Source organism: Pygocentrus nattereri, chromosome 21 (assembly GCF_015220715.1).
Source record: "Pygocentrus nattereri isolate fPygNat1 chromosome 21, fPygNat1.pri, whole genome shotgun sequence".
NCBI classification, from domain to species: domain Eukaryota; kingdom Metazoa; phylum Chordata; class Actinopteri; order Characiformes; family Serrasalmidae; genus Pygocentrus; species Pygocentrus nattereri.
This window is the reverse complement of record NC_051231.1, coordinates 26,862,647-26,885,767: the sequence shown is the minus strand read 5'-3', so window position 1 is coordinate 26,885,767 and position 23,121 is coordinate 26,862,647. Positions and strand designations below refer to the sequence as shown.

Below are 23,121 nucleotides of genomic sequence, written 5' to 3'. Positions count from 1 at the left end.
TGCATCTACATCTTGAGATGTTATTATGGCCAAGACATCTTAAGATCTGTGTCTATAGACATGTCTTCATTCATTAAGACATGCCTCAAGATGTCCTAATCTTCATAATGTGTCTTTAGACATGTCTTAAGACATCCCAAGACATGGTAATATCTGGAGCTACCTATCCTCCTGGGTCACAGGAGGATACTGGAGCCTATCTCAGCAGTCTTTGGGCAGAAGGCAGGAAAAACCTTGGACAGGTCACCAGTCCATCACATGACAGACAAACACATATACATGCATCTCCAATTCTTTGGACTGTGGGAGGAAACCCTACACAGATACAGGGAGAACATGCAAACTCCACATCGAAAGAAGAATTGTACCATCAAGCCACCTAGGGCAACACACAAAAAAGTTTATGCCAGGAAACAGTAGTGATTTTAGGACTATAGAAATAAGGCGACTTTTAGGGTGTCAAAGTCCAGAAACACCAAATAATTGTATATATGTCTACATCAAGAATAATAAAAAACAAGATTATGGCGTATTCTAGTTCTGCCTTTTTTATGCAACCACAAATCATAACATTTATATTGGATGGCTGGGTAAACACTTTTATATTATGTGTTTCTCATAACTTTGACAGGGCAGTGGTTAAAACATTTTGAGCATGTAGCACTGGTGCTATAAAAGTTGCAAATGTTGTAGCACAAAATGTTTTAGCACTGAGGTAAAAACGTCAACAATCTCAATAAGTGGGCATTTAGACTGAAAAACAGAAGCAGTGTGTAAAAGTTTTTTTTAGGTATTTTAATGCTCATTTTGTGAGATGTACAGATAATTCACTTTCTCCACAATACTTCAGATTTCCCACAAGGAGGTGCTTAAGCACTTAAGTTGTATTTTTCTGCATCTTAGTGTGAGATTAAACCCACACCAGCAGTACATTGCGAGGTCCTTTGTTTACAAACATCTAGATTTGTTCGATACTGTTTGTATTACCTGATGGACTACAATTACCATTAACACAAGAATTTCACCTCTGTCACAAGTTGTATGACAACACTCAGCAGAGGACTGATGGAAATGTAGTATATCGCATGCATCATATAGCTAGAACAACTCAAGAATAATTAGCTTTTCCATGAGCGTTTCAACTCAGCAAAATATTTGAATGAAAATGTACAGACATGCACACAAAGGTCAGTCGCATGAGTGTGACTATAATCTTTTTTCTATTTGCACAGGATTAATTTCTCCTGGTATGTGTGACAATATTATAATGTTGCACATTAACAATAGATGTAACATCTCTACTGATGGTGTATGCACTGTTACAGATGGATTACTGTGGTAAGGCTTGTGTATCAACTTCTGTTTTTTTTTTTTTCTCCCATTTGGGGAGAAGAAAGTTTTAAAGCGGCACCAAGGGTGGCCAGGCAGATTTTAGGGGTAGCCAGTGCCACCCCAGCCACCCCCTAGCTTTGTCACTGCTAGGAAACTGTACTGGCTGATTTTGAACAGGTGAATTTTTGAAAGGTAATTCACACTGACAACAAAAAAACAGATATAAAACCAGTATGTTTGGACAACAGGCAACTGCGTTTAATGTGAAGCATGTACAAACCTCCCTAACAACGTTGTCTTAATTTTTGTCAATAGAAATCCTGCTGTGCTGCCGTCAGGTACTTTTTAAACCAAACATAAATGGTTTACTCGTATATTTGTGACCAGTAAGGGTTAAGAAAAAGGCAGACAGTTTGTGTTTTCACTTATAGATCTTCCTCAGAATGTCTTGAAGAGGTCAGAGACAATGTAATCTCTAAGCTTCCCATCAATGAGCCCAGTGCCATTTTTATGAATGAACCAGCAAGGCACATTTTCTCCATTCTTTACATCCTTTCTGAAATCTCTCTGCCAGCCCCTGGTAACACAAAAAGCACATTACACTTAATGAACTTATACAAAATAGGTAAAGAAATTATCGTATAAAATAATAATAATAAAAGCAATTCATTTAATTTACACCATTTCCCTTTTACACAAAATGTAGATGATTAGCCAAGACATGTTTGGTGTTCAAAATAAGTTTCTTTAGTCTTTTAGCCCAGCATTGTGGGCTGGAAGTCCCATATTAAGAGGATCACCACCCAACCTCTCTGCTTGTCAGTAAAAGGCGCAGAACAGTCTATATTAGAACCAGAAAGCTGCATCTTTGTGACCGAATAGTAGAAGTTGTCAGAACAGGTACAATTAAAAACTCTCTTTTGTGCCAAATTTCTTTATTTGCTCTGGACATTTGCCTTTGTCTTGCAAGTCTTCACACTTTTCTATTTAGGCTTTTTATTAAAATGAAAAGTGAAAAAAAAAATATTTGAAGCCAAAAAAATACATGCCTGTGTTATTTTGTATTGCATCATCAGTTCACGCCAGTTAGGCTTGCAAAATGTGAACTGCACAATGTCCTTTATATTTTTACACACACGAAGGGGTCAGCTTTATTAGGAACATTAGCATTACTCTGGCTGCTCCACTGATGTGCTGTTAGACGTATACATACAAGTGTTTGTATGAAATAAGCATCTGTAGTGAATTTGTGCCATCAAAATTACATTACATTACATTACATTACATTTAGCAGATGCTTTTATCCAAAGCGACTTACAAATAATGAGGTACATAGAACAAACATAATCAGGCCTTAAAGGAGGCCAAAGGGTAATAGCGGGGTAGAGAAGGGAAGGAGGGCAAGAAGGAGATGATGTTGGTAGTGGTTAGATTTGCAAGAGGCGATCAGAGTGAGTGCTCCCTGAAGAGCTCTGTCTTCAGAAGTTTCTTAAAAATAGCGAGGGACGCCCCTGCTCTGACAGCGGAAGGTAGCTTGTTCCACCATTGGGGAATCAAGTATGAGAACAGTCTCGATTGCTTTGTGTGAATGTTTGGCAAAGCTAAGCGACGTTCATTGGAGGATCGCAGCGGCCGAGCGGTGCTGTAAGCCTTTAGGAGCGAGTGCAGGTAGGAAGGAGCCTGCTCTGTTAACACCTTGTAGGCAATCGTAAGAGATTTAAATTTGATACGAGCAGCAACCGGTAACCAGTGGAGCTCAATGAGCAGTGGGGTGACATGCGCCAAATGTTTGTGTCGTGTAGTTTTGATGAGTAGTAAAGGTTAAAAAGAGAAATGTTACAGCTTACGACTTTACTTTTTTCTTGATTATACAGGGACATGGCAACATTTTACTGGGGTACATGCCTGAAGAACTTGGGGGGCCCGTGACATACTTTTGTCCATACAAATAACATGTTCACATGTTCATACAGCGTCAGAAACCACATAGTCACAAAGCCTATTTTACTGCATCCAGGACTTTGTTCAAGTTGTGTAAACCTGCAGTTTAATTATTTGTTATTTAAGTATTTACAGGAAAGATTTAGGTGTTTGTTGACTGCTAGTGTTTGCTAGCAATGTTAGCTTTGTAGCCCTATTGCTAAAATAAATAGCCTTAGCGGTTGTAAACTTTCATTACTTGTTAGATACATTAGGCTCACTGCTCCTGCGCAAAAACTATTGAAGCAAACTCTTGCATGAGAACGAAACACTGTCTTTGTCGGTCTAGCCTATAAATGAGATTTTTTACTGAATTATCCTTTAAAATGACAGTTTTTTAAAATGAAAGTTTTTTGCCAAGACATCTGCTGTGAATTTTAGTAGTTTTCAAGGATTTTGTACATTCAGGTGAGAACACTATGTCTTGCTGGTTGAGTGTTTTTGCCCTTTTATTTACCTGGTCACTGTAAGCTTGTGTCCCTTCACAAACATGGTTGCATCAGGTTTGTCTTGGTCCTTCCCTTGAAAGGGTTCGCTGACCTCAAATTTCACTCCATGGAAAAATTGGCCTGTAGGGGTAAACAGTGTTAATTTGTATTGGCCCTGAAAACTGAAGAATGAAAAGCTGAACACAGTTACTCTTTTAATTACTGCTGGTTTCTTTTATCCAGTTCTTCAATGTAACTTGCTAATAGAATCTGCAAAATTAAGTTATTTTACTCATAAGGCACAATAACAGTTGAAACAACCTATAACCTCTTGGTTTATGGCCAAGTTCTCTGACTGGTGAGTCATTTCAATGAAGCCAGTAAAAGGAAACTGAAGAGCAGGACGTTTAAATGTTTATGGTTGTTTTTTTTTTAATTATTATTTTTTTTATTTTATAAATGTTTGTTTTTTTACCACCCACGAGCCAGAAGGAGAAGCGGCTTAGAAGGTGTGTGTGTGTGTGTGTGTGTTTGTTTTTTTGTATATTTGTTTGGTTTCATCCACAATTGCGTGCAAATGTACGAATGGGCAAACGAACATTTAAGTTTGCTTGATTTTAGAATGATCATGTTAGTTTATATATTTGCTTTAAAATGATAATGTATGTGGACACCTGACTGTTACACCTATATGAGCTTGTGGACATCTCTTTTCAAAAACCATGAGCATTAACATGGAGTTGCCCCATCACTGTAGCTATAACTGCCTCTACTCATCTGAAAGGGCTTTCCACAAGATTTTGGAGTGTGAAGGCCTGGCTCGCATTTGACATTCCAGTTCATCCCAAAGGTGTTCAGTGGGGTTGAGGGCAGGGCTCTGTCCAAGACAATAAAGTTCCTCCACAACAAACTTTGTCAAACCATGACTTTCGATCCCTGGTGATGCTACAGCCATCCGTAGCCGGGAATCCAAGAGAGCACAATTGGCCTTGCTCTCTTTGAGTGGGTAAGGTTTATTATTTATTTATTAAGGTTTATTATTCCTCCTCCAGCAAACTTTGATGTTTCATGGCTGAGCTGTTATTGCTTCTAGATACTTTCATTTCATAATGATAGAACCTACAATTGACCAGGCAGATCTGACTGGGCAGAAATATCACAAATTGGCTTGTGGCAAAGGAGGGATCCTATGACAAGGCAATGTTTAAAGTCACCCATCAGTACAACCCATTATACTGCCTGTTTTTGTCTATGGAGACTATGTGCTTGATTTTATACACCTGTTAGCAATGGATGTGTGAGGGTGTCCACATACTTTGGATCATGTAACATATTTCCAGCTAATACATTTACTGGCCTTACCAATCAAGCCATGGACACTCTGTGAGAGGAGGTGGCTGTCCACTGTGTAAAAGCCCAAGTAGTCCTGGTGGTAGGGGTGCTTCTCCCACACTTTGTGCAGAATGATTACACATTTCACCGTGTTCCTCAGGGTCACTGTTAAACTGTGGTCTTTGGCTACTTGTAGCTCCATGCTGGGAAAAGCACAAAATCATGAAAGCAGAGATTGCACAAGGTCAGTAAACATACACTGTGTTTTTATAGTTGGCTGTCCAGGTGTTCCATGTTTTCCAAGTGTTACCTCAGCCAGCCTTACTAAACAGTCCTCATTTCTGTGCTTTTCCAGCTCCAATTACATGTGAACATGGTAACTGAGGACTTTAAAATTCTGACCACCTGACTTAGGCCAATTGGGAGCTGGTATAGGACAAAGAAATAGACTGGTTTGAGATGACTGGGGACTTGATTAAGAATCTCTAGTCAAAAGCCCAGCCGTATTTGTCCATTTGATAGTATCATATGGACATGTAGCCACTTAAATGGAACTGGATAGCAGAGAAACTCACTTTAGGTGCTTAACTGTAGATGTTTTTGACCAAAGAAGTTCTTCATGCTTGCCCTGTTCAGACACAAGGATCTCTCGTGTGGTCACCATCAATCTGATGTTGAACTTCTCATGAATGATCCCAAAGCGACCAAAATAGGTGTGCCCCTTGCTCCCAGGTTCCACTTTCTTGTCTCCTATGGTCTGCCCATTTACTACAAAACCTGTGAAATTAAAATTCATTTAGGCCTGGAGAAGATAATTACAGAATTCAGAATTCAGAATACAGAATTAATTACAGAAACTCAATAAACTCTGAGAACGGTCTTGCATCTTATACCTGTGTTGAGCCCTTGTTTAAAGGGAAATTCTGCTTATTGTTCATAATTTTAACACTATTAAACTGTTTAGATGTAAGCATGGTCATTCTGCGGTGGCCAAGAAGACCCAATAAACTGCAAATAAACAACAAGCTGCAAAATGCAGAAAACACTTTAATCGAAATGACAACATGAACGCTGCATCTTACAAACGTGCTCAAAATTCGTAGACACTCTGCAAACTCAGAAAGTACTTTGTACATGCTTCATTTCATAAACATGCTGCAAATACAGAAAACACATGCAACTTCAGAAACGCTAATAACCTAGTCATGACACAACTGATATGTTTCTGGAGAACACTCAGAGAGGATGGAGCCATTCAGACTTTTAAATTCTACAAAGCACAAACACTGACTGATAAAAGTAAGTTAACTTTTATTTGCGCAGATTAGCTGCTATTATTGTATCGTAATGGAAATTAGCTGTAGAGTGTAACCATAAGTTAAACTAGTAAAACCAGATAACTACCACATTACAGCTACGGCATGTCAGATAGCAAACTAGTCAGCCAGGTAAACCATGAACTTGGGATGTGAGTGTCTACGGTCTTATCCAATTCTTCCTGTGATTTTCCATCATGGATATTCCATCACCCTTGAGACTTCCAGAAACATTTCCCTTGTGTTGTGGCTCACATCCGTCGTGTTGTGACTGGCTTTGCAGCGTTTCTGAAGTTGCATGTGATTTCTTAATTTGCGCTGTATTTGTAAAATGTAGCTCCTATGTAGTCATGCTGATCAAAGTGTTTTCGGTGTTAGCAGCGTTATATTGGTTTTGTCATTTCGATGAAAGTACTTTCTGAGTTAGCTGACTGTCTACGAATTTACAGTGTGTTTGCAACATGAAGAACCTATGTTGTCATTTTGATGAATGTGCATTTTGCAGCTCATTTTAATTCACAGTTTGTTGGGTCTTCTTGGCCACTGTACCTTTCAGAGTGATAGGAACTAGACATCTGAAGCGTTTAATTCTTCTAAAAGCTGCCTCACAGAAAGCTGTTGTGTGAAATGGTAAATATGTTGCTGAGACATTGTTTTCATATAGCCTTGAGATAATGCTTTGGCCTAAAATGTATTTTTAAAAATCCAGTTTGCAAGCCTTTTTTTTTTTTTACCACTATTTTATCAAGATATAAAAAAACATAGAAGACATTCAGGTCCACTGATGTTTTGGATAGTAAATAAAATGGCTATATTTGTGTTGCAGACAACGTGATTGCTGGTTCCTGTTACACTCAGAAATCAGAATCTGTAAGTTTTTCTACAGTACACCATCTCACATCAAACCACTCTGAATTACTTTGTTTACACATATTTACCTGTGAGTGGCTCTCTCACTAGATTGAAGATGGTGCCTGGTTTGTCATCAGTATTGAAGCACAGAGCATCATTCACCTCTGGAATCTCAATGATGAAGTGTGGATCTCCATCAACTGCAAAGTGTAAAAAGTGAGACTAAATTGTTATATAAATTAATCAATCAATCTTCATAGGTTATAATCTGAAAATGACCTTACCTAAGTACCTAAGTGCCTGGGCGCTGCCTTTCAATGCAATGGGCATTACAGTTATATCATAGTCGAAATCTAGATAGATAGATGTGTAGCTTTTGTCAGTGTGCAGAAAAAACAAAAGTATTGTGACTACATCCTCATCAGTAATCCATCAATAAAATAAGTTGTTACCCTGTGGAATTATGTCCTGCCGTTGATCTGTGAACGAAACGAGGAGAAACACTAGCATCACTGTTAGCTTGTCTATTTGTCAACCTTTTCTTCATACAAAAACACTATAGCTAAGGGTTTAAACCAGGGGTCTCAAACTCAAATGACCTGGGGGCCAGGTGGTCTTCTACAATTGGGGTTAAATAAAATGCAGGGGAAAAAAGCGTCCCTTTTTTCCAAAGTGTAAATTTTAATTACAAATTTTTAATCTAACATTTTACCTAATATTGGAAACCAGAATGCGAGGAAACTACGTAATACGCAGCATCACTGGTCAAAGGACATGTTTTGTTGATTTTCTATATGAAAATGGTTTAACAAATTCTCTACAGAGAACAAACTTAAAAATGTCATTTTCCCACAAATTTGTAAGTATCATGTCTGTCTATTTACTTCAACACTAATGTAAAAAATAAAACATTTAACATAAAACGTGTCAAAACTTTGCACAGTCCAAATTTTATGCTTTTCTTTTTCCAATATGTTAAATTCAACAAATAATCAGTAATGGTGCAATACAATGTGCAGATGTGTGTTCTCTGTAGAGGATGGGTTAACTTATTCTTACTTAGAAAACTAGTAATTTGTAAAACAAGTAATTTGACCAGGGGAGCCCAAACTTTTGCAAACAACTGCATATCATGTAAGTGCATCTTAGTCAATTTTATTAGTACATTAGTTCTGTCTCCACCACCACTCTTACTGTTGCTATTAGTAATAATAATAATAATAATAATAATAGTGTAAATTCATAGTGTTTAATAAATATTTTAGAGCTTACTTAAATCAAGCAAATTGATAATAGTAGAATTATATGGGATTCTTATTGTGATAGCTTTAGCATTCTTGCTGAACATGAGTGAAGTGAAGTGTTGTCAAAATGAGCAGTTAATTCTATGTTCTCAGTGGATTAATTTCATTCTGACACGCTGTATCTACAGCTTTGAATGAAAGAATCCACAGAGGCAGATTGAACTAACTATCGGCCTAAACTAAGTTATAGTGTAATTATAGCCGTGCTCCGTATGCAGCGTTCATACGCTTTGGTTTGAATTGTTTCTTCTAGTGTGCAGTGCAGTGTTTTTGTTTTTAACAATGTCAGCTTCAGATTAAGCTTACTTTGTATAACTTATGTTAAATAACCAGCTATATGTCTAGTAGCTGAGGCAAATCTGCCCAGCCTTCTAACAACAGCCACTGGTTTTCATAGATCTATTTCTCAGTTGGTTATCCTTGGTTAATCCTAATATTTCTCCAATGACATGCTTATTTCTTTTCTTTTCTCTATGTTCACTACTGTGTATTGTTTGTCAAATCTTATTCTTTATTTGTTTTGCTCTTGTTGTGTTATTGTTTTGCTATCTGGTGATGACTAGAGGAGGTTGGTTTCCCCTTTTGAGTCTTGGCTCCTCTCAAGGTTTCATCCTCTTGCTCTGAGGGAGTTTTTACTTGCCACTGTCACCCTGCGCTTGGGGCTTGGACACGGATTTTCTGCAAAGCTACTTTGTGACAACACCCATTAGAAAGGTAAATTGAAAATATGTGACTGGCCATATGAAGTTGTCTTAGTAGTTTGAGACCTCTGTGTTAAGCTCAGAGACATATTTTATACTCTATGTCTGTTCTGCATTGTATAACTGCACTTCTTTCATACCCTCAGACAGCTTGTCAGCAATGAGCGCATCCTCTGGATTTTCATCATTTTGTGGCTTAGTGACCACCATGGAAGTGAGTGGGGTGACAAAGTTGTACCTCAGAGAGAGGTCCAAGGCTTCAGCTGTGATGTTCTCACTTTCTTCAGGTTTACACTTGTCCCTGTTAGAAGAGGCAATTCGTTATTAGCAGTTACTCCAAATTTAACATAAAAACTGTTCTGTATACTAAATAGTCAAAAATAGCGAACAGCTGCCTGTGCTGGCTATTGAGTCTTTCAGAGCCAGTTTTATCTGATGGATTTGTACAATGTCCTCCCTCTATGTGCCATGCCAGAATAAAGGGTTATGATTCCTGTAAAGGTAGATGGTTCTTGGTTACACTATGTGTGTAGTCTGGCTTGTGGACTACCAAAATAACAGAGACTTTAAGCAATGATGGCAACATTGGCTACAAAACTGGCTACTCATTTATTAAGCCTTATCAAGACAGTAACTGCTAATTACCTCTTTATTTTGCAATAACGAGGAAATCAAACATTTCTTCTTGTATTATACCTTATACATCAGTCTTTTGCACAACATAGCTGGTAAATTATCAAGCCAATAGCTGGTAAATTATCAAGCCAATGACTACTGTCTGACTATTACTACTTCATTAAGCAGTAACAACTGTAAACAGAGTATTGTATGATGTACTGCACATCATAATTTTGTGTACAACCTAAGCTTTGCCTCTACAATGTGCTTAAATTTTTTTATTCTTCAATAACTCAACAATAAATTACCAGTTAGTGCTAAATGAAAACAAATTGACCAAATTATCTAGTTAACATGTAAAGAAGAACTATAAGAAGTAAAGAAGAATTTTAAGAAGTAAAAAGTTTTTTGTGCATAACCCTTAATTGAGCACAGAATCTAAATGAATTATGCATGTTAACATTGCAATCTAACAGGGTAGAGGTTTACATTTAGCAAATTACAACAGACAGGGCTAGAGTTTGTTATTGGTGTGAAGTCCACCTATGTAGTGGATGTATAAGGTAAACTGGCCAGTGAGTGGAAGTACAAGATAGGCTTTCTGCTGCAAGGGACAATGAATGAATTGTAGCATTCTATCCTGAAAGCACTGTCATAATCACATTGAAACTTTCTGTTTCATATGATATGGTACTCTTTGTGCTGGGAGGCTGACCGCTTGTCTAGGAGCTGTTGAATGGTCAAATATGCCCAGAGACGTTCAGTGAAGTCCCCAAAGATGTACTCTTGTTCAGGAAACATGACGTCCCACTCCTCAACACTGACCTGGTCCTGGACAAGAAACTGCTCCTCTAGCTAAATTGAAAAGGAAATCAAATTCACTGAGAATCTTATTGAGGCTGATTTATGTAGGATGCAACATGACTGCATGTCTTGAACAATTGTTTGTAATGTAATTTGAATGTTTCTCACCCCTTGGGCTGACACCTCAATTAGGAGGTTGTCCACAGCAAGGTCATTCAGTTGGCCAGCAACTACAATCTCGTTGCCATCAAAAAGCTGCCTGAAGTGGCTGTTTGTCAAGGAATTCACTAGACTGTCTGGATAATGCAGATTCACTTCTAATAGGAGTGGACTAGCCACCTCTTCATAGAAACCCTTTGGGGAAAACAGAAAAGTTAGCCTTTTGCTATGGAGTGGCTTTTCAATTCATTTACTGAAACTGACACACACATAGCATTATAATTTTGATCAATTGTAGTTTTTTTTCTTTATGCACAAAACTCACAGTACCTGTAGCTGAAGTGCAGCATCTGATGCCTCATAGATCCTGCGAGCCAGTCCATCATTCTGCTTGGCCATCACATCCAGGAATGTGTAGTCTACATCATAACCAAAGCCCAAGCAGAACAGGCTCATGTTTCCTCCAATGGCATTTCGGACATTCTCTTGGATCTGGGGTAGATGTTGCTCCCCTGAAATAATTTAAGCACACTATTGAAGTGTGTAACATTAACATGACCAATGATTTGATATTTTAGCTATAATGACCTTATCAATATAAAGTTGATGGCAAAATGGTGTCTGCATGTTCTGCATATTTAACTTGCTAAGATGTATATACATTCAGAATGGTTTGATGTGAGGTGCTCCATCCAACTTATCGACTCAGAATTGATCACAGTGATACCGATAGGAACCACACGTATGAAGAGCTTAATGCCTTTGTTTTTGCCTCAGACTTACCCGACGTGGGATCTCCATCTGTCAGAAGGATGATCATGGATGCGCTGTGGTCCGGGAGGGAGCTGTTTTTCTTGGCTGCAGTTAGCATGTCCACAGCGTGCAAAACGGCTCCATTGATATCCGTCACTAACACAAATAAAAACATTTGTTAATGTATCTTAACAGATTAAAATATTTTACCTTAAGGCTGAGCTGTGAGATTTTACTTTTTTTTACTGGATTATTTTATGGATCATTTTTGTACTCACTGGCAGCAACTTTACTAGAATCGCCTGCCTTGTAGGTCCAGCTTGCTAGTGAACAGTTGTTGGAGTCTGTGTTAGCTTTTTAGTTTTTCATCTGTGGTCAGTTTCTTACCCCAGAGCTGCTCTTGGCCTGATATTTTTGGGTGGTGGACCACTTAGAATGGTCCCTTTTACAAATAATATCTGGACAACAGCAGTCCTGTAGACAGCAAATGACTGAGAATGGAGTAGAGGGTGCCTGAAATATTGTTCACAGTCTGTAACTGTACATCTATATTATGGGTCTCTTTGTCAGATCTTATGAAGTGGTCAGTGAGTAGACTGCTGTACAAGTACAAGACAGGTGTTTCTAATAAAGTGGCCACAATTACAATACTGTATTTCTAATTACTGTATTTTACAGTTTTCCCCACTTCCCTGTGTTTCTAATATACAGTTCATATGTGCTCTAACTGTGTTAGCTGTCTAAGGACCCTCCATTATGTTGTACAACATGCAAAGATATACAAACATTGCAAATCTGTCTATCTAGCTTTTCGATAGCAAGTTCTTGAAAGTTCATGCATACTGTTACATAGTTAAGAGAATGAGCATGCTACATTTCACAACAGAGTAAGAGGAAGTTTATCAATCATGCCATGAACTGAACATCACAGCAGCTGTATGCACTTATACTGGTCACTAGGATGAGAGTAACCAAATATCTATTATTATGTTATTACAGGATGAGCTAGTTAACTGAAACACAAAACATCATTATGGTTGGAACAAAACATGAAAAACGCATCTTTGTGAAATTAACTGTAGAAGATAAAAGCAAAATAACAAAAACTGATAAAACCAAAAGGAATGGAGGCGCCATTCCAGTCACTAGAAGATACTGGACCTATTAATGCAGGATTTATGGTGTAACAGCGCACACGTATGAAACAATAGTAGGTGGAAGTATTATACAGGTGTTTCTATTGAAGTGGCCAGTGAGTGAAAGTACAAGATGTGTTTCTAATAAAGTGGTCAGTGAGTAAAATTACAAGACACACGTTTCTAATAAAAAGACTCTTACTGTTTCCAAGTATCATGAGATATTAACACAGAGTGAAAGATTTTTGTGCGACAGTGATGATAAACTATATTTACACAAAAGGCTCAGGGATAATTCTCTGCATCAAAATAAATTCAGGAATATTTTATGCTATATTTTGTGTTGCTTTAATTAAATACTTTGTAATCAGTAAAAGTTTAAAAAATAATAAATAACTAAATGTAAATTTAAATTTCATGACTTATTTTTAATTTAATAATTACGTTTTTTTTTTTCACCTAGATCTCTGAGAGATGCAAAATGCTTTTAAACCTTTTGTTCAGGTTCGATACAATATACCTTTGATACAGTAACATGTCTTGGACGAGAGTTCAACGGTCATATCTATCATCCGGTTACTTACTGTGCCTTGCTGTAATGGTTTTGACAAATTCTTTAGCTTCTTTTACATTGTCCTGGGATGCTTTGCTCAGTGATGGTCTCCACAATTCGATTTTGTCGTCGAATGTGACCAGACCAAAGTGGTCTTCTTCATATAAGTCACCTAGAATGGTCACTAGAGCTTCTAGAGTCTGCAAAAAGAAAAACGAAATGTCGAGTTGTCCACAATTCATAATACAAATCATGATGTTAACCCCAGTACATCTGAATACCTGTTCCATCTTTTTTCCATGCATGGATCCACTCCTGTCAATCACAAACACTACGTTTTTTGGCAATCGTGGCAAATCAGCTGGAGCAAAGAAATGTACAAAGTACCCATTCACTATCTAAAACACAGAAGAAAAGAAAAGAAGTTAAAAAAATTTCCCTTTAATGTAAATCTGTGCTTAAAAGCAGCTCTTTTCAAAATGGACCTGAATGTCACCGATATCCTTTGCACGGTTGACGTCATAAGTGATGATGAAATCTCCATCTACCAATGTACTGTCACAGTCTGGGCATTTCCTCTGCTGATCCAGAGTAGGAGAGAAGGACAGGTGGGCCTGAAAAAGAGAATCATGTGAGATCATGGATATGTACAATTTCCAATACTGTGCAGCGTTGTTGTATTTTGCTGACTATGTGGCTCAGATGACCTCAGGGTCAATGCTGAATGCCTCTAATGCACTATATCAAGTATATTACCACAGACTCCAGTGATTTGTTATCTACTCAGTTGCAACATGTTTCTTTGATGAAGTAACAACTCGAGTCCAAAGTCAAAGTACTTTTCCAAAAAGCAAGTACTTAAGTACTTATAGAGCTAGATCAGAACCTCGTAGCACATGCCACATCTATCAGCATAGGAACTGAAGATTGTTAGGCACTATTGTTCTCTTTTTTAAGCAATCTTAATGAAAAGCAAACCTCAAACATCATAGATGTGACCAGTTGTAAAGCAGTAAAGATATTGTCACCAATATAATACAATGAAGTTAAATCCAAAAAAGGAGTTAGTAACTAAATGTGGAGAATTCTAATGTAAAACTGCAGATCACTTTCCTCACAAATATAAGTATAAGCAAATACCAATCCAAGAAAATTTACTTTAATACAAATGAGTAAATGTAACTAGTCACCCACCTCTGGCTGCATGTTATGAGATAAACACCAAGTATTACAAAATACAGTTATGTGGAAAACTTTCTTTTTAACATATTAGAAAAAATTAAAAATAGAAATTATATTTAATTTATCGCACATTATTGAACAATTATATATTTTACTATAATGATTGTATTAGGCCACAATTTATGTCTTTGACTTTTTCCAGTATGTTGAATTCAGCAAATAAACAGTGGGTGTTAAAAATGTAGTAGGCTTCTCTGTAGAGGGTGTGTACTTATATTGACCTAGGAAATCAACCTAAAACTAGCATTTTATGTTATTTGCCATGTAATGCAATTTCTGTAGCAAAGCATTGCATTCTTCAGACTAACTCATTTGACAAACGATTCAATTTTGTATCCTTTTTGCATTTTCATCCAACAATATTGTTTAAGTAAAAAACCCAGCTTGCATTATACAGAAACAACCAATAGGAATGCAACCATCTCATTAGACAATCACTGGGAATCCCTGGACAGCAGGAAAGTTATCCTAACTGCTACTGTATCATTCTGGATTAGCCAGCTGGCCACACATTTCAAATAGACTGCACTTAATTACCTGCCCCGAAGTAATTGCATTTTTTCAAACATTTCTCCCACCTTCAAGATACATCAGAAAGGTTTTTCCTAGTCATTAAGCCAGAAAATATTCTAGGCACTGTTCTAGTCAAGTTGTCATGTTTTCAACAGATGTAGTAATGGTTACATTATTCATATTTGCTAGGATGTTCCTTTAAACTATTCACAGCCTCATATTCAAAGTAAGGGCCTTACCATTTTGTTTGTGACCATTTTCTCCACCAGGGGGAGCAGTTCATTGGTGAGGAATGTGGCATTGGTGTCCAGGAATGCAATGCCTTGTGGCTCATAGACATCAGCAACAATCTGTAGTTAGAATGTGTAAATGAAACGAACCAATGCATATAAAGAATTGATGAAACAGAGAAGAAACAGCCATAACCTACTGCACCTCAAAGTGTTGGACTAGTTGTTTGGGTTTGACTCTAATCATGATCTCATATTTGCCAAAGCGACGCTGAAGGAGCTCCTCATAAGTAAGTGTGAATGTAATGTTGCTGTTGGCGGCAATGTTCACAGACACAGAGAACTTCTCCATCTTTCTGCCTGAGGCCCTGAAAAGATCAAAATCAATTTACAGTGAAATATGCCATATTTCTAAGTTTGTTCCTCTGCTTTAGTGCTCACTCACTTGACCAGGCCAGCAGTCTGCCCAGCGGACACAGCCTTTTCATACTGTTCCTTAGCTGTCTCCTTTTCTTTCACTTCTCCCAAATATGTCTGACCATCAATTTCCCTAAAATAGGAGAAAATGGTCAAGGACGTTAGGACAGACATACTTGTAATATGGCTGAAAATGCCTTTCTTCAGCCATAATTCACCTTTAAGTATACCTGTGAGCATGTCAGTGACCACCCTTCATTTGTATATTTTCTAATCAAAAGGACCATTAAGTGAAAATTGTTTATTTTCCTGGAGATATTTTAGGGAGATTAGATAAAAGATAATCTACTTGCATAAGTAAGGAGAAAGTCGAAAGGAAGTAAGGGAGAAAAGCAGGCATTTATCTTTTATCTTAAAAAGCTTTTATCTTTGAGAGAAGAGTAACTCAACTGTTGCCAAAGATCTGAAAAAATCCACAGGCGTTTCTGTCCATCCCTCTACTGTGACAATGCAACTCAACACTGTGAGGCTGAAAGGATGTGTAACTGTGAAGAAACTGTTACTGAGAAAGTATTTGCTAATCTACATTTGCTAATCAAACACTCCTGGTGTTGTCAGAATGGTGTACTGATCATCCCAGAGCCCAGACCTCAATGTGTTTGGAATAACTTCGGTAGTGACAAATAGAAAAAGAAACCAACTTCTGGGATTGAACTTTGGAGGTGTGGAAAAATATCCCTGCAGTTTTCTTTGAAAACTAAAAGCAAATCTCCTGAAAAGAATAGAAGTTTAAAGGTAAAGGTAAAGAGTGGACACATTAAATACTTAAAAATTGATATTGTGTTTAGTTCAGGCTTCTGTTTAATTTAGTGTGAAATGACTGACTGGAAAATAAATACAGGGTGGTCCCTAACAATGACTATAATTAAGAAAATGAACTGTGATTCATTATGAGTCATTGTTTAATTCATTAGGAAATCATTTGTCATTTAGTATGGGTAGCCAGTATAAACTGAACATGACTGACATGCTGAAGTTGGTGATGAAGGCCGTCTTTGGTAATTCTACTTCAAAGAACACTTCCTGTGAGACGTTGGCCTTGTTCAGAGCTGTGGAGGTCATGACAGTGTGGGCGAAACGAGACGCCACCTTGCAGTCTATCTTCACACTCTGGACCTCTATCTGAAAGAGGGAGTAGGAAATACTGAATGTTAAGTCATTTAGTAGCAAGTAGCAAATGTGTTTAGCAGCATTAAATATTCTGGTGAAGAAGTGTATACGCATTATATACATTTTCTTACCTTGCTGTTGCTTATGTTTTGTTTCTGTAAAAAAAAATCAAGCAGTCAAAGTATCAATATCAGGTTATTTAGGAAGGAATATCTTTGTGTTTGTTTTAAAAGGGGAATTTTACTTATTTTTCAAAATTTCTACATAACTACATTGTTAAGATCTACATAAAGGTTTTCAGGTTGATTGATGTGATATACTTACTGGGTCAGAATTGTTCACAGTGGTGGTTATAGGAACCAGATATCCACCTCTAAAAGCTCCCTCACAGAAAGTTATCATAATATGAAAAGGTTACAAATATTGTCAGATGTCTGAAATATTGTTTTACAATAGTTTTTTCAGTAAAATTTTGACCTATAATGTACTTTTCTAATATCATTTTCAGCACATCATTTAAATGAATGTTTTGTTTTAATTAACATTTTATTGTTTGCTCTAGGCTACACTCAAATGCGTAGCTGAGAGTTGTTGGAGCTTTAAGCATTTAATTCTAGAGAAGAATAACTATTAGTTGAATTAGTACAGAGGCTGTTTTCTTATGCTCAGGGAATCACTGACTCATGATAATGTATGCATATAACCACATCTAACAGAATCAACTGTTTGGTTTGGCTAAATATAACCTACATTTACTGGACGTGTAGACTAGAAATATACCCTATATTTACTGGACAGGTAAACTGGAAAGGTTACAAAGGCTCAAAATAGATTAAAAAAATGTAGTAAAGTTAAAACGTCATAGTGAAAATTGGCCAAGCTTAGTAGAACACCAAAGTCCCCTCAGGTTCAAGGCATACAAAAGTGAAAGTTGCTTTATATCTAAATGAACAATGATGCACTGTACTCAACAGTGTATCAACAAATGCAACATTTTTGGCATATTCATGCCTTGAATCACACTGACTGTCCTGCAGACAGGGTTGCACATAATACTGAATACACTGTACTAAATATATTCAGCAATGTATGCCATTACAATACATAAAAAGTAACAGAATCAGAATGCATTTAGAACATGTTTACAAAAAATCTTGGACAGGCACATTGGACATTAATTCACACTCCTCCTTGTTGTTACTCATTGTTAGTTTTCTTCATGTACTTATTCTGTTTCTTGAAATACATTTCAGGAAAATTTCACTTATCATTTAAATGTATTTCCAAAAATTCTTAAAACTTTTTTTCTCTCACCTTCATCATCTCATCAGTCCACTGCTGCTCCCACAATCCCCTAGGCAGGAGTCCAGTACAACACAGATACTAAACTTATCACTCTCAAACATGTCCACTACTGAGATTGTTTGTTTGATTTATCAGTCTACTCAGGCTCTAGCAGAACTCAGTAATACTGAGATTAACAACTGATCACATTGTTTTATTCATTTACTCATTCTTTAGCAGAGTAACTGAGATTAACTAGATGTGCATTTCCTGAACTTGAAAAGAGCTGCAAGTGTGTTTGTGTGTGTTTCCGTGTAGGTGAACAACACCTCCTTAGGTATGTGTCTGTGTGTGTGTGTGTGTGTGTGTGTGTGTGTGTGTGTGTGTGTGTGTGTGTGTGTGAGAGGGAGAGATGTATGTGTTTGAGGGGGGAGGGGGGAGAGTCATTCAAATGAACTGTCACTCTGTTATTGCAGCTCTTAGTGGAGAAGCCTTGTTTGAGTCTGATTTGCACCCTCTGAACAAACAGTCATAACTCGGGAAATGTTTACTTACTCTATCGCTTAACCGGATAGATGGTATGAGATGAGCCCCCTTGAGGATTATTTTGGTGTAATGTTGTGTTTATTGAGAAGAAAATGTCTGAGTTATGATGAGTTAAACACAGAGAAAATCTTGAAATAAGCAGATTCTGATTTTAAGAAGTTTACATGGGATTAATTGGGGCAGTTTTCTTAGCCTAGTGCCAAACAAATGCTCATAACTCTAAAGCTAATTGATAAAATGATGAGATATTTTGAGGTTTCAGAATAGACAAGTTTCTCTACCATTCAAAACTGAAATGGAGTTTCTAGGTGAAAGTTCAATGATTTTAAAGCAGATTCCCTGTGTAACAGCTGTGTCTGTGAGACTGAGTAGCCTGCTGTGACATCATAAATGTCAGAATTTGAAGTTCTGAACATTCTGCCATTCATTCTTATGGGAGGTTTTTCATTTTTAAACGTAATTTTATTAAAAAGTACCAATCTGATCGACTCCAAAATTACATAGCACAAGTCACAGCGCCGAGACCCTCGAAACACAGTTTAAACGGAGTCTGTACATTAAGCGGGTCAGGCTGTATTAATTGCAGAATAGTGTGGAAGAAGAACAATTAGTATGAGAGATAACAATAGAGCGATTTTTCAAGAACTCTAATAACTGATCATTACATTGATTTATCAGTCTACTCAGGCTTTAGCAGAGCTCAGTAACACTGACATTAATAACTGACCATCACATTGATTTATCAGTCTACTCAGGCTTTAGCAGAGCTCAGTAACACTGACATTAATAACTGACCATCACATTGATTTATCAGTCTACTCAGGCTTTAGCAGAGCTCAGTAACACTGACATTAATAACTGATCATCACATTGATTTATCAGTCTACGCAGGCTTTAGCAGAGCTCAGTAACACTGAGATTAATAACTGACCATCACATTGATTTATCAGTCTACTCAGGCTTTAGCAGAGCTCAGTAACACTGACATTAATAACTGATCATCACATTGATTTATCAGTCTACGCAGGCTTTAGCAGAGCTCAGTAACACTGAGATTAATGACTCCATCACATTATCAAGCTACTCTGGCTTTAGCAGAGCTCAGTAGCAGTATGATTAACAACTGATCATCACATTAATTTATCAGTCTACTTAGCTTTAATAGGAACTTCAGTTTGTAATGAAACTGTTAAAGTCCTTTTTAGAGTTTGTTTAACTAGCATTAACATTGCTACATGACATGCATTGACTCTCAAATAGTTAATAGTAACAAACATTGGTGGTGTTTCCTTTAAATATGCTATATACGGTATATACATTTTAAAGTTTAGTGGGTGTTTTAAAGGTATTCTTCTGAAAATGTAAAAAGTAACTATTTTATTAAAATTGCCTTTACAAAATGTAACTTGGACTGAATTTAGATCCGAATGTGTATTCCAAATACTTGTATTTTGTTATATCCCAATCCTGCCTGCAGATTTTGTTGAAAATAGACCAAATGCTGTAGTCCAGTGAGAGCATCAGTGGCTGCATGTTCCTCCATGATTGTGGCCTCCTGCTCTCATGCTGCTATGTTATGTCTTGTTTCAAGGAGTACTGAAACTTTCCACTTTGACATTTCTTTTTAGGTGGCTGTTTGTTGACTTATCCTTAGATCTCTTGCAAGCTCTCCTCAGTGTTATCTGTTGTTGTTGTTCTCCAGTGCTAGTATTACTGCTATTCCTGTTATTGTTGGAATATGTGGTGCCTTTTGCAGTAGGAAAGCAAAAATGTCACAGTGAAGTAGAAAAAGGCATAACACAACATAAGGTCCATAGGGACTTTTTCAAATAGCCGATTGACCAAGATTAGTAGAACCGTCCTGAAAACCACAATCCTCTCAGGCTTGAGAGACACAAAAGTGAGTCTTGCTTTAGATCTAAATTAAAAAGTGGTACACTCCACTCACCAGTATCTCAACAAAATACAACATACTCATGCCTTCAACCACATGAGACAAGACACTCACTGTCCTGCAGTGTTTATTGAAATATAAGCTAGAGTTATAATATAAATATAAGCTATAAGCTAGAGTTAGTGTTTTGACTACTAAATCTTTTATTACCATATCATGGACAACTGAATTTTCTAGTTTAATGTAACAAGCAAACATTGTGAAAGCTTCAAAGGATGCCATTTACTCTCCATTCAGTCTATATACATGAAAAAACAGTTACACTGCTTTTGTGAAGTCACATAAAATAATGCACATTTGTCCACCCATTTTGGCCTACAGCAGTGTAGCCCCTCCCATTGATGCTGAAGTTATTAGGAGTATTTCAGCTCTGAGTCCTGTAACAAAAAAATTCTGTTTAATCACCTAAAACCTCACAAATGTTATGAGTGGACCCCATAGTAATAAAAGTAATAATAATAAAATGCAAAAATATTGCAAGATATAAGTCCTTTAACTAAAATAATCAGAGGTTTTAAAAGGTTAAGCTATAAAAATAAACTTAATTGAACAATGACAAAAAATGCATAGCCTTTCAAAAATCTCCAAAATACTGTATTAGAAAAAGATAAACATTTAAATAGGGTTTTTAATTAGGCCTAAAAAATGAAAGTAAATTGTAAATTTAAAACATGCTCTAACTTTTACACAAGCCTTTTCTGTTTTATAAATATGCAGAAGAGGGCTCTCTGTAAAGTATATGTACTTATTTTCACTCAGAAATTCAACAAAGTGGGTCATTTGACTATAGACACACAAACTTTTGCAAACCAAATGTATGGTTGTAGGAGATACATTTTATAAGTGCAGAACTTTTCCATTACGTAGAGCTTCCTCTCACACATCTCATTGACAAAGATATTTCTTTAAGGAACCATCTTTTGGGAACCAAAAATGGTTCTTCTATGACACGGCTGGCGAAAATCATAGGAGCATTCATAAGCGTCTGAGCAAGGCCTACTAGATTGAGTCTTGGTAAAAAGGAGGTTAAATCTTCACAATTTAGATATTCCACCATGTCAATGCAGTCTTACCGGCTCCTCTGTTTGATCATGCTGCCGATGATGATGATGGTAAAGGAAACCTGGAGGTCCATTTCGCTGAGCTGTAACACACACGTAGACACACACACCAAGCAACAGCCCAGTCCAAACTCCAGACATGATGAATCCTGAGATCAGTCTGACTTCAGCGCTTGCTTCTGCAGTCCTTAAATGCGTGTGTGTGTGAGTGTGGGTGAGTGAAAGCAGGAGGGTGAAAGAAAGCAATGAATGAGTCAGTGTGTTTCTTACAGGACTGTTGCCAGTGGAACTTGTGTACTCATGGCCCTGTATCTCAAGTGAGTATGGTCCCTAAGCCACTCATTCCTTCGAGCAATAGTTTTAATGTGGTAACATGGCTAACAGTGAGTTGAAGCTATTATGTGAGTGGTGCAATGCTAATTAGCTTTTATTTATTGTTAGCAGCTTTGCTCTTTCCTCACTGAACTGTCTCCTTAAACTATAAATGGGATAAATATGACACGGATGGAAGAGCCATAATGTATTTACTGCTGTAACATGGAATTAGCCCTTAGAAGATGCAGTTATTGGCAACAACATGGTGTAATTTTATTTTAATTTGTCCTAACCCATTAAAGCAAAATGTGGATTCTAAACAAAGTACAGAGTACAGTCAAATGTAAAGTTTGGGCCTTTGCATATGATTGTTTGTAAGTTTGGACCATGCCTTCAAGATACAGTGGCAGTATGAGGAAAGGACTATTAAGGGAGAGGAAATAACTCTGAGATCCTGGGGTGGAGTTGTCTGGGGCTGCCTGGAGCTAGAAGGTTGGACTCCACTTTTAACTGTTGTAGGACTGATAGGACTGAGAAACAGGGAGGAGATCAGGTGGTGATGGGGATTGCAAAAACTTCATCACAGTAAACAGAAGGTAAGGATGGAATTTATAGGGCATTGGATTGGACGGAGGAGGGGTTTCAGGTGTGGTCCTCCTCCCATATTTCAATTTTTCCAAAACTTTTGTTAATTTGTGTTGTATAGTAAAACAACAGTAATAATTCTAGACTTATGAGGGAAAATATGTTCCCCATCCACTGGACAAACAGGCCTCAGCAGAGTGCAATAGTCAACCATGAGAGCATGACTGCTTTGACATGGGGTGTAACATACTTTCACGTACTATAAGAGTCACCCATATATTATCATTTTCTCAAATTTGTCCACTTATGACATTTGTGTAATTTTATGCACTAGTCCTAATTAATTTGACATAACCGGTTTCCCATCTCTCCTTATGCTTTATAATTGTAATGTTTCAACAGAATTCAGATGCTTGCGGTTAAAAGACAAAAGGAAGGCTTTACTAGAAAAATCAGAGTCAAAAACAGGCAAAAAGGGAGAAGGGAGAAGGCAGAAAGCGTAGTCAAAAAACAAGCAAAAGGTCATAAACAGTAAT

The 23,121-nt window shown here is 37.2% G+C and overlaps 1 protein-coding gene and 1 long non-coding RNA gene across 3 annotated transcripts; one reads left to right on the top strand and one right to left on the bottom strand.

The window, feature by feature from the left end:
- Positions 1-774: 774 nt before the first annotated feature.
- itih3a.2 (inter-alpha-trypsin inhibitor heavy chain 3a, tandem duplicate 2) lies at positions 775-21,895 on the bottom strand. Of its 2 annotated transcripts, XM_017711992.2 has the most exons (21): positions 21,698-21,894; positions 16,972-16,995; positions 16,698-16,852; positions 15,699-15,803; positions 15,459-15,621; positions 15,263-15,373; positions 13,754-13,882; positions 13,550-13,666; positions 13,300-13,468; positions 11,610-11,735; positions 11,157-11,338; positions 10,836-11,021; positions 10,579-10,718; positions 9,386-9,546; positions 7,693-7,719; positions 7,525-7,593; positions 7,327-7,440; positions 5,648-5,849; positions 5,103-5,275; positions 3,770-3,881; positions 775-1,909 (listed from the first exon to the last, which is right to left on the bottom strand). In XM_017711992.2, the coding sequence occupies exons 1-21, from the start codon at positions 21,824-21,826 to the stop codon at positions 1,771-1,773; spliced, it is 2,733 nt and encodes a 910-aa protein (XP_017567481.1). In that variant the 5' UTR covers positions 21,827-21,894; the 3' UTR covers positions 775-1,770. The 2 variants fall into 2 exon arrangements, with proteins under 2 accessions (XP_017567481.1, XP_017567490.1); XM_017712001.2 differs by lacking the exon at positions 16,972-16,995 and having other exon boundaries at positions 21,698-21,895.
- Positions 2,963-11,709, top strand: LOC108435882. The gene is made up of 5 exons (XR_001858481.2): positions 2,963-3,000; positions 7,215-7,258; positions 7,349-7,456; positions 9,108-9,258; positions 11,604-11,709. It is a non-coding gene; the product is annotated as an uncharacterized LOC108435882 (long non-coding RNA).
- Positions 21,896-23,121: the final 1,226 nt, after the last annotated feature.

Excerpts from the sequence above, each read along its gene's own strand:
- itih3a.2 (XM_017711992.2), bottom strand. The coding sequence starts at position 21,826 with ATGTCTGGAGTTTGGACTGGGCTGTTGCTTGGTGTGTGTGTCTACGTG. Across the intron at positions 10,719-10,835 it reads TTGAGGTGTCAGCCCAAGGG|CTAGAGGAGCAGTTTCTTGT; the intron begins GTGAGAAACATT and ends TTTTCAATTTAG. Across the intron at positions 9,547-10,578 it reads CAACAGCTCCTAGACAAGCG|GGACAAGTGTAAACCTGAAG; the intron begins GTCAGCCTCCCA and ends CTCTTCTAACAG.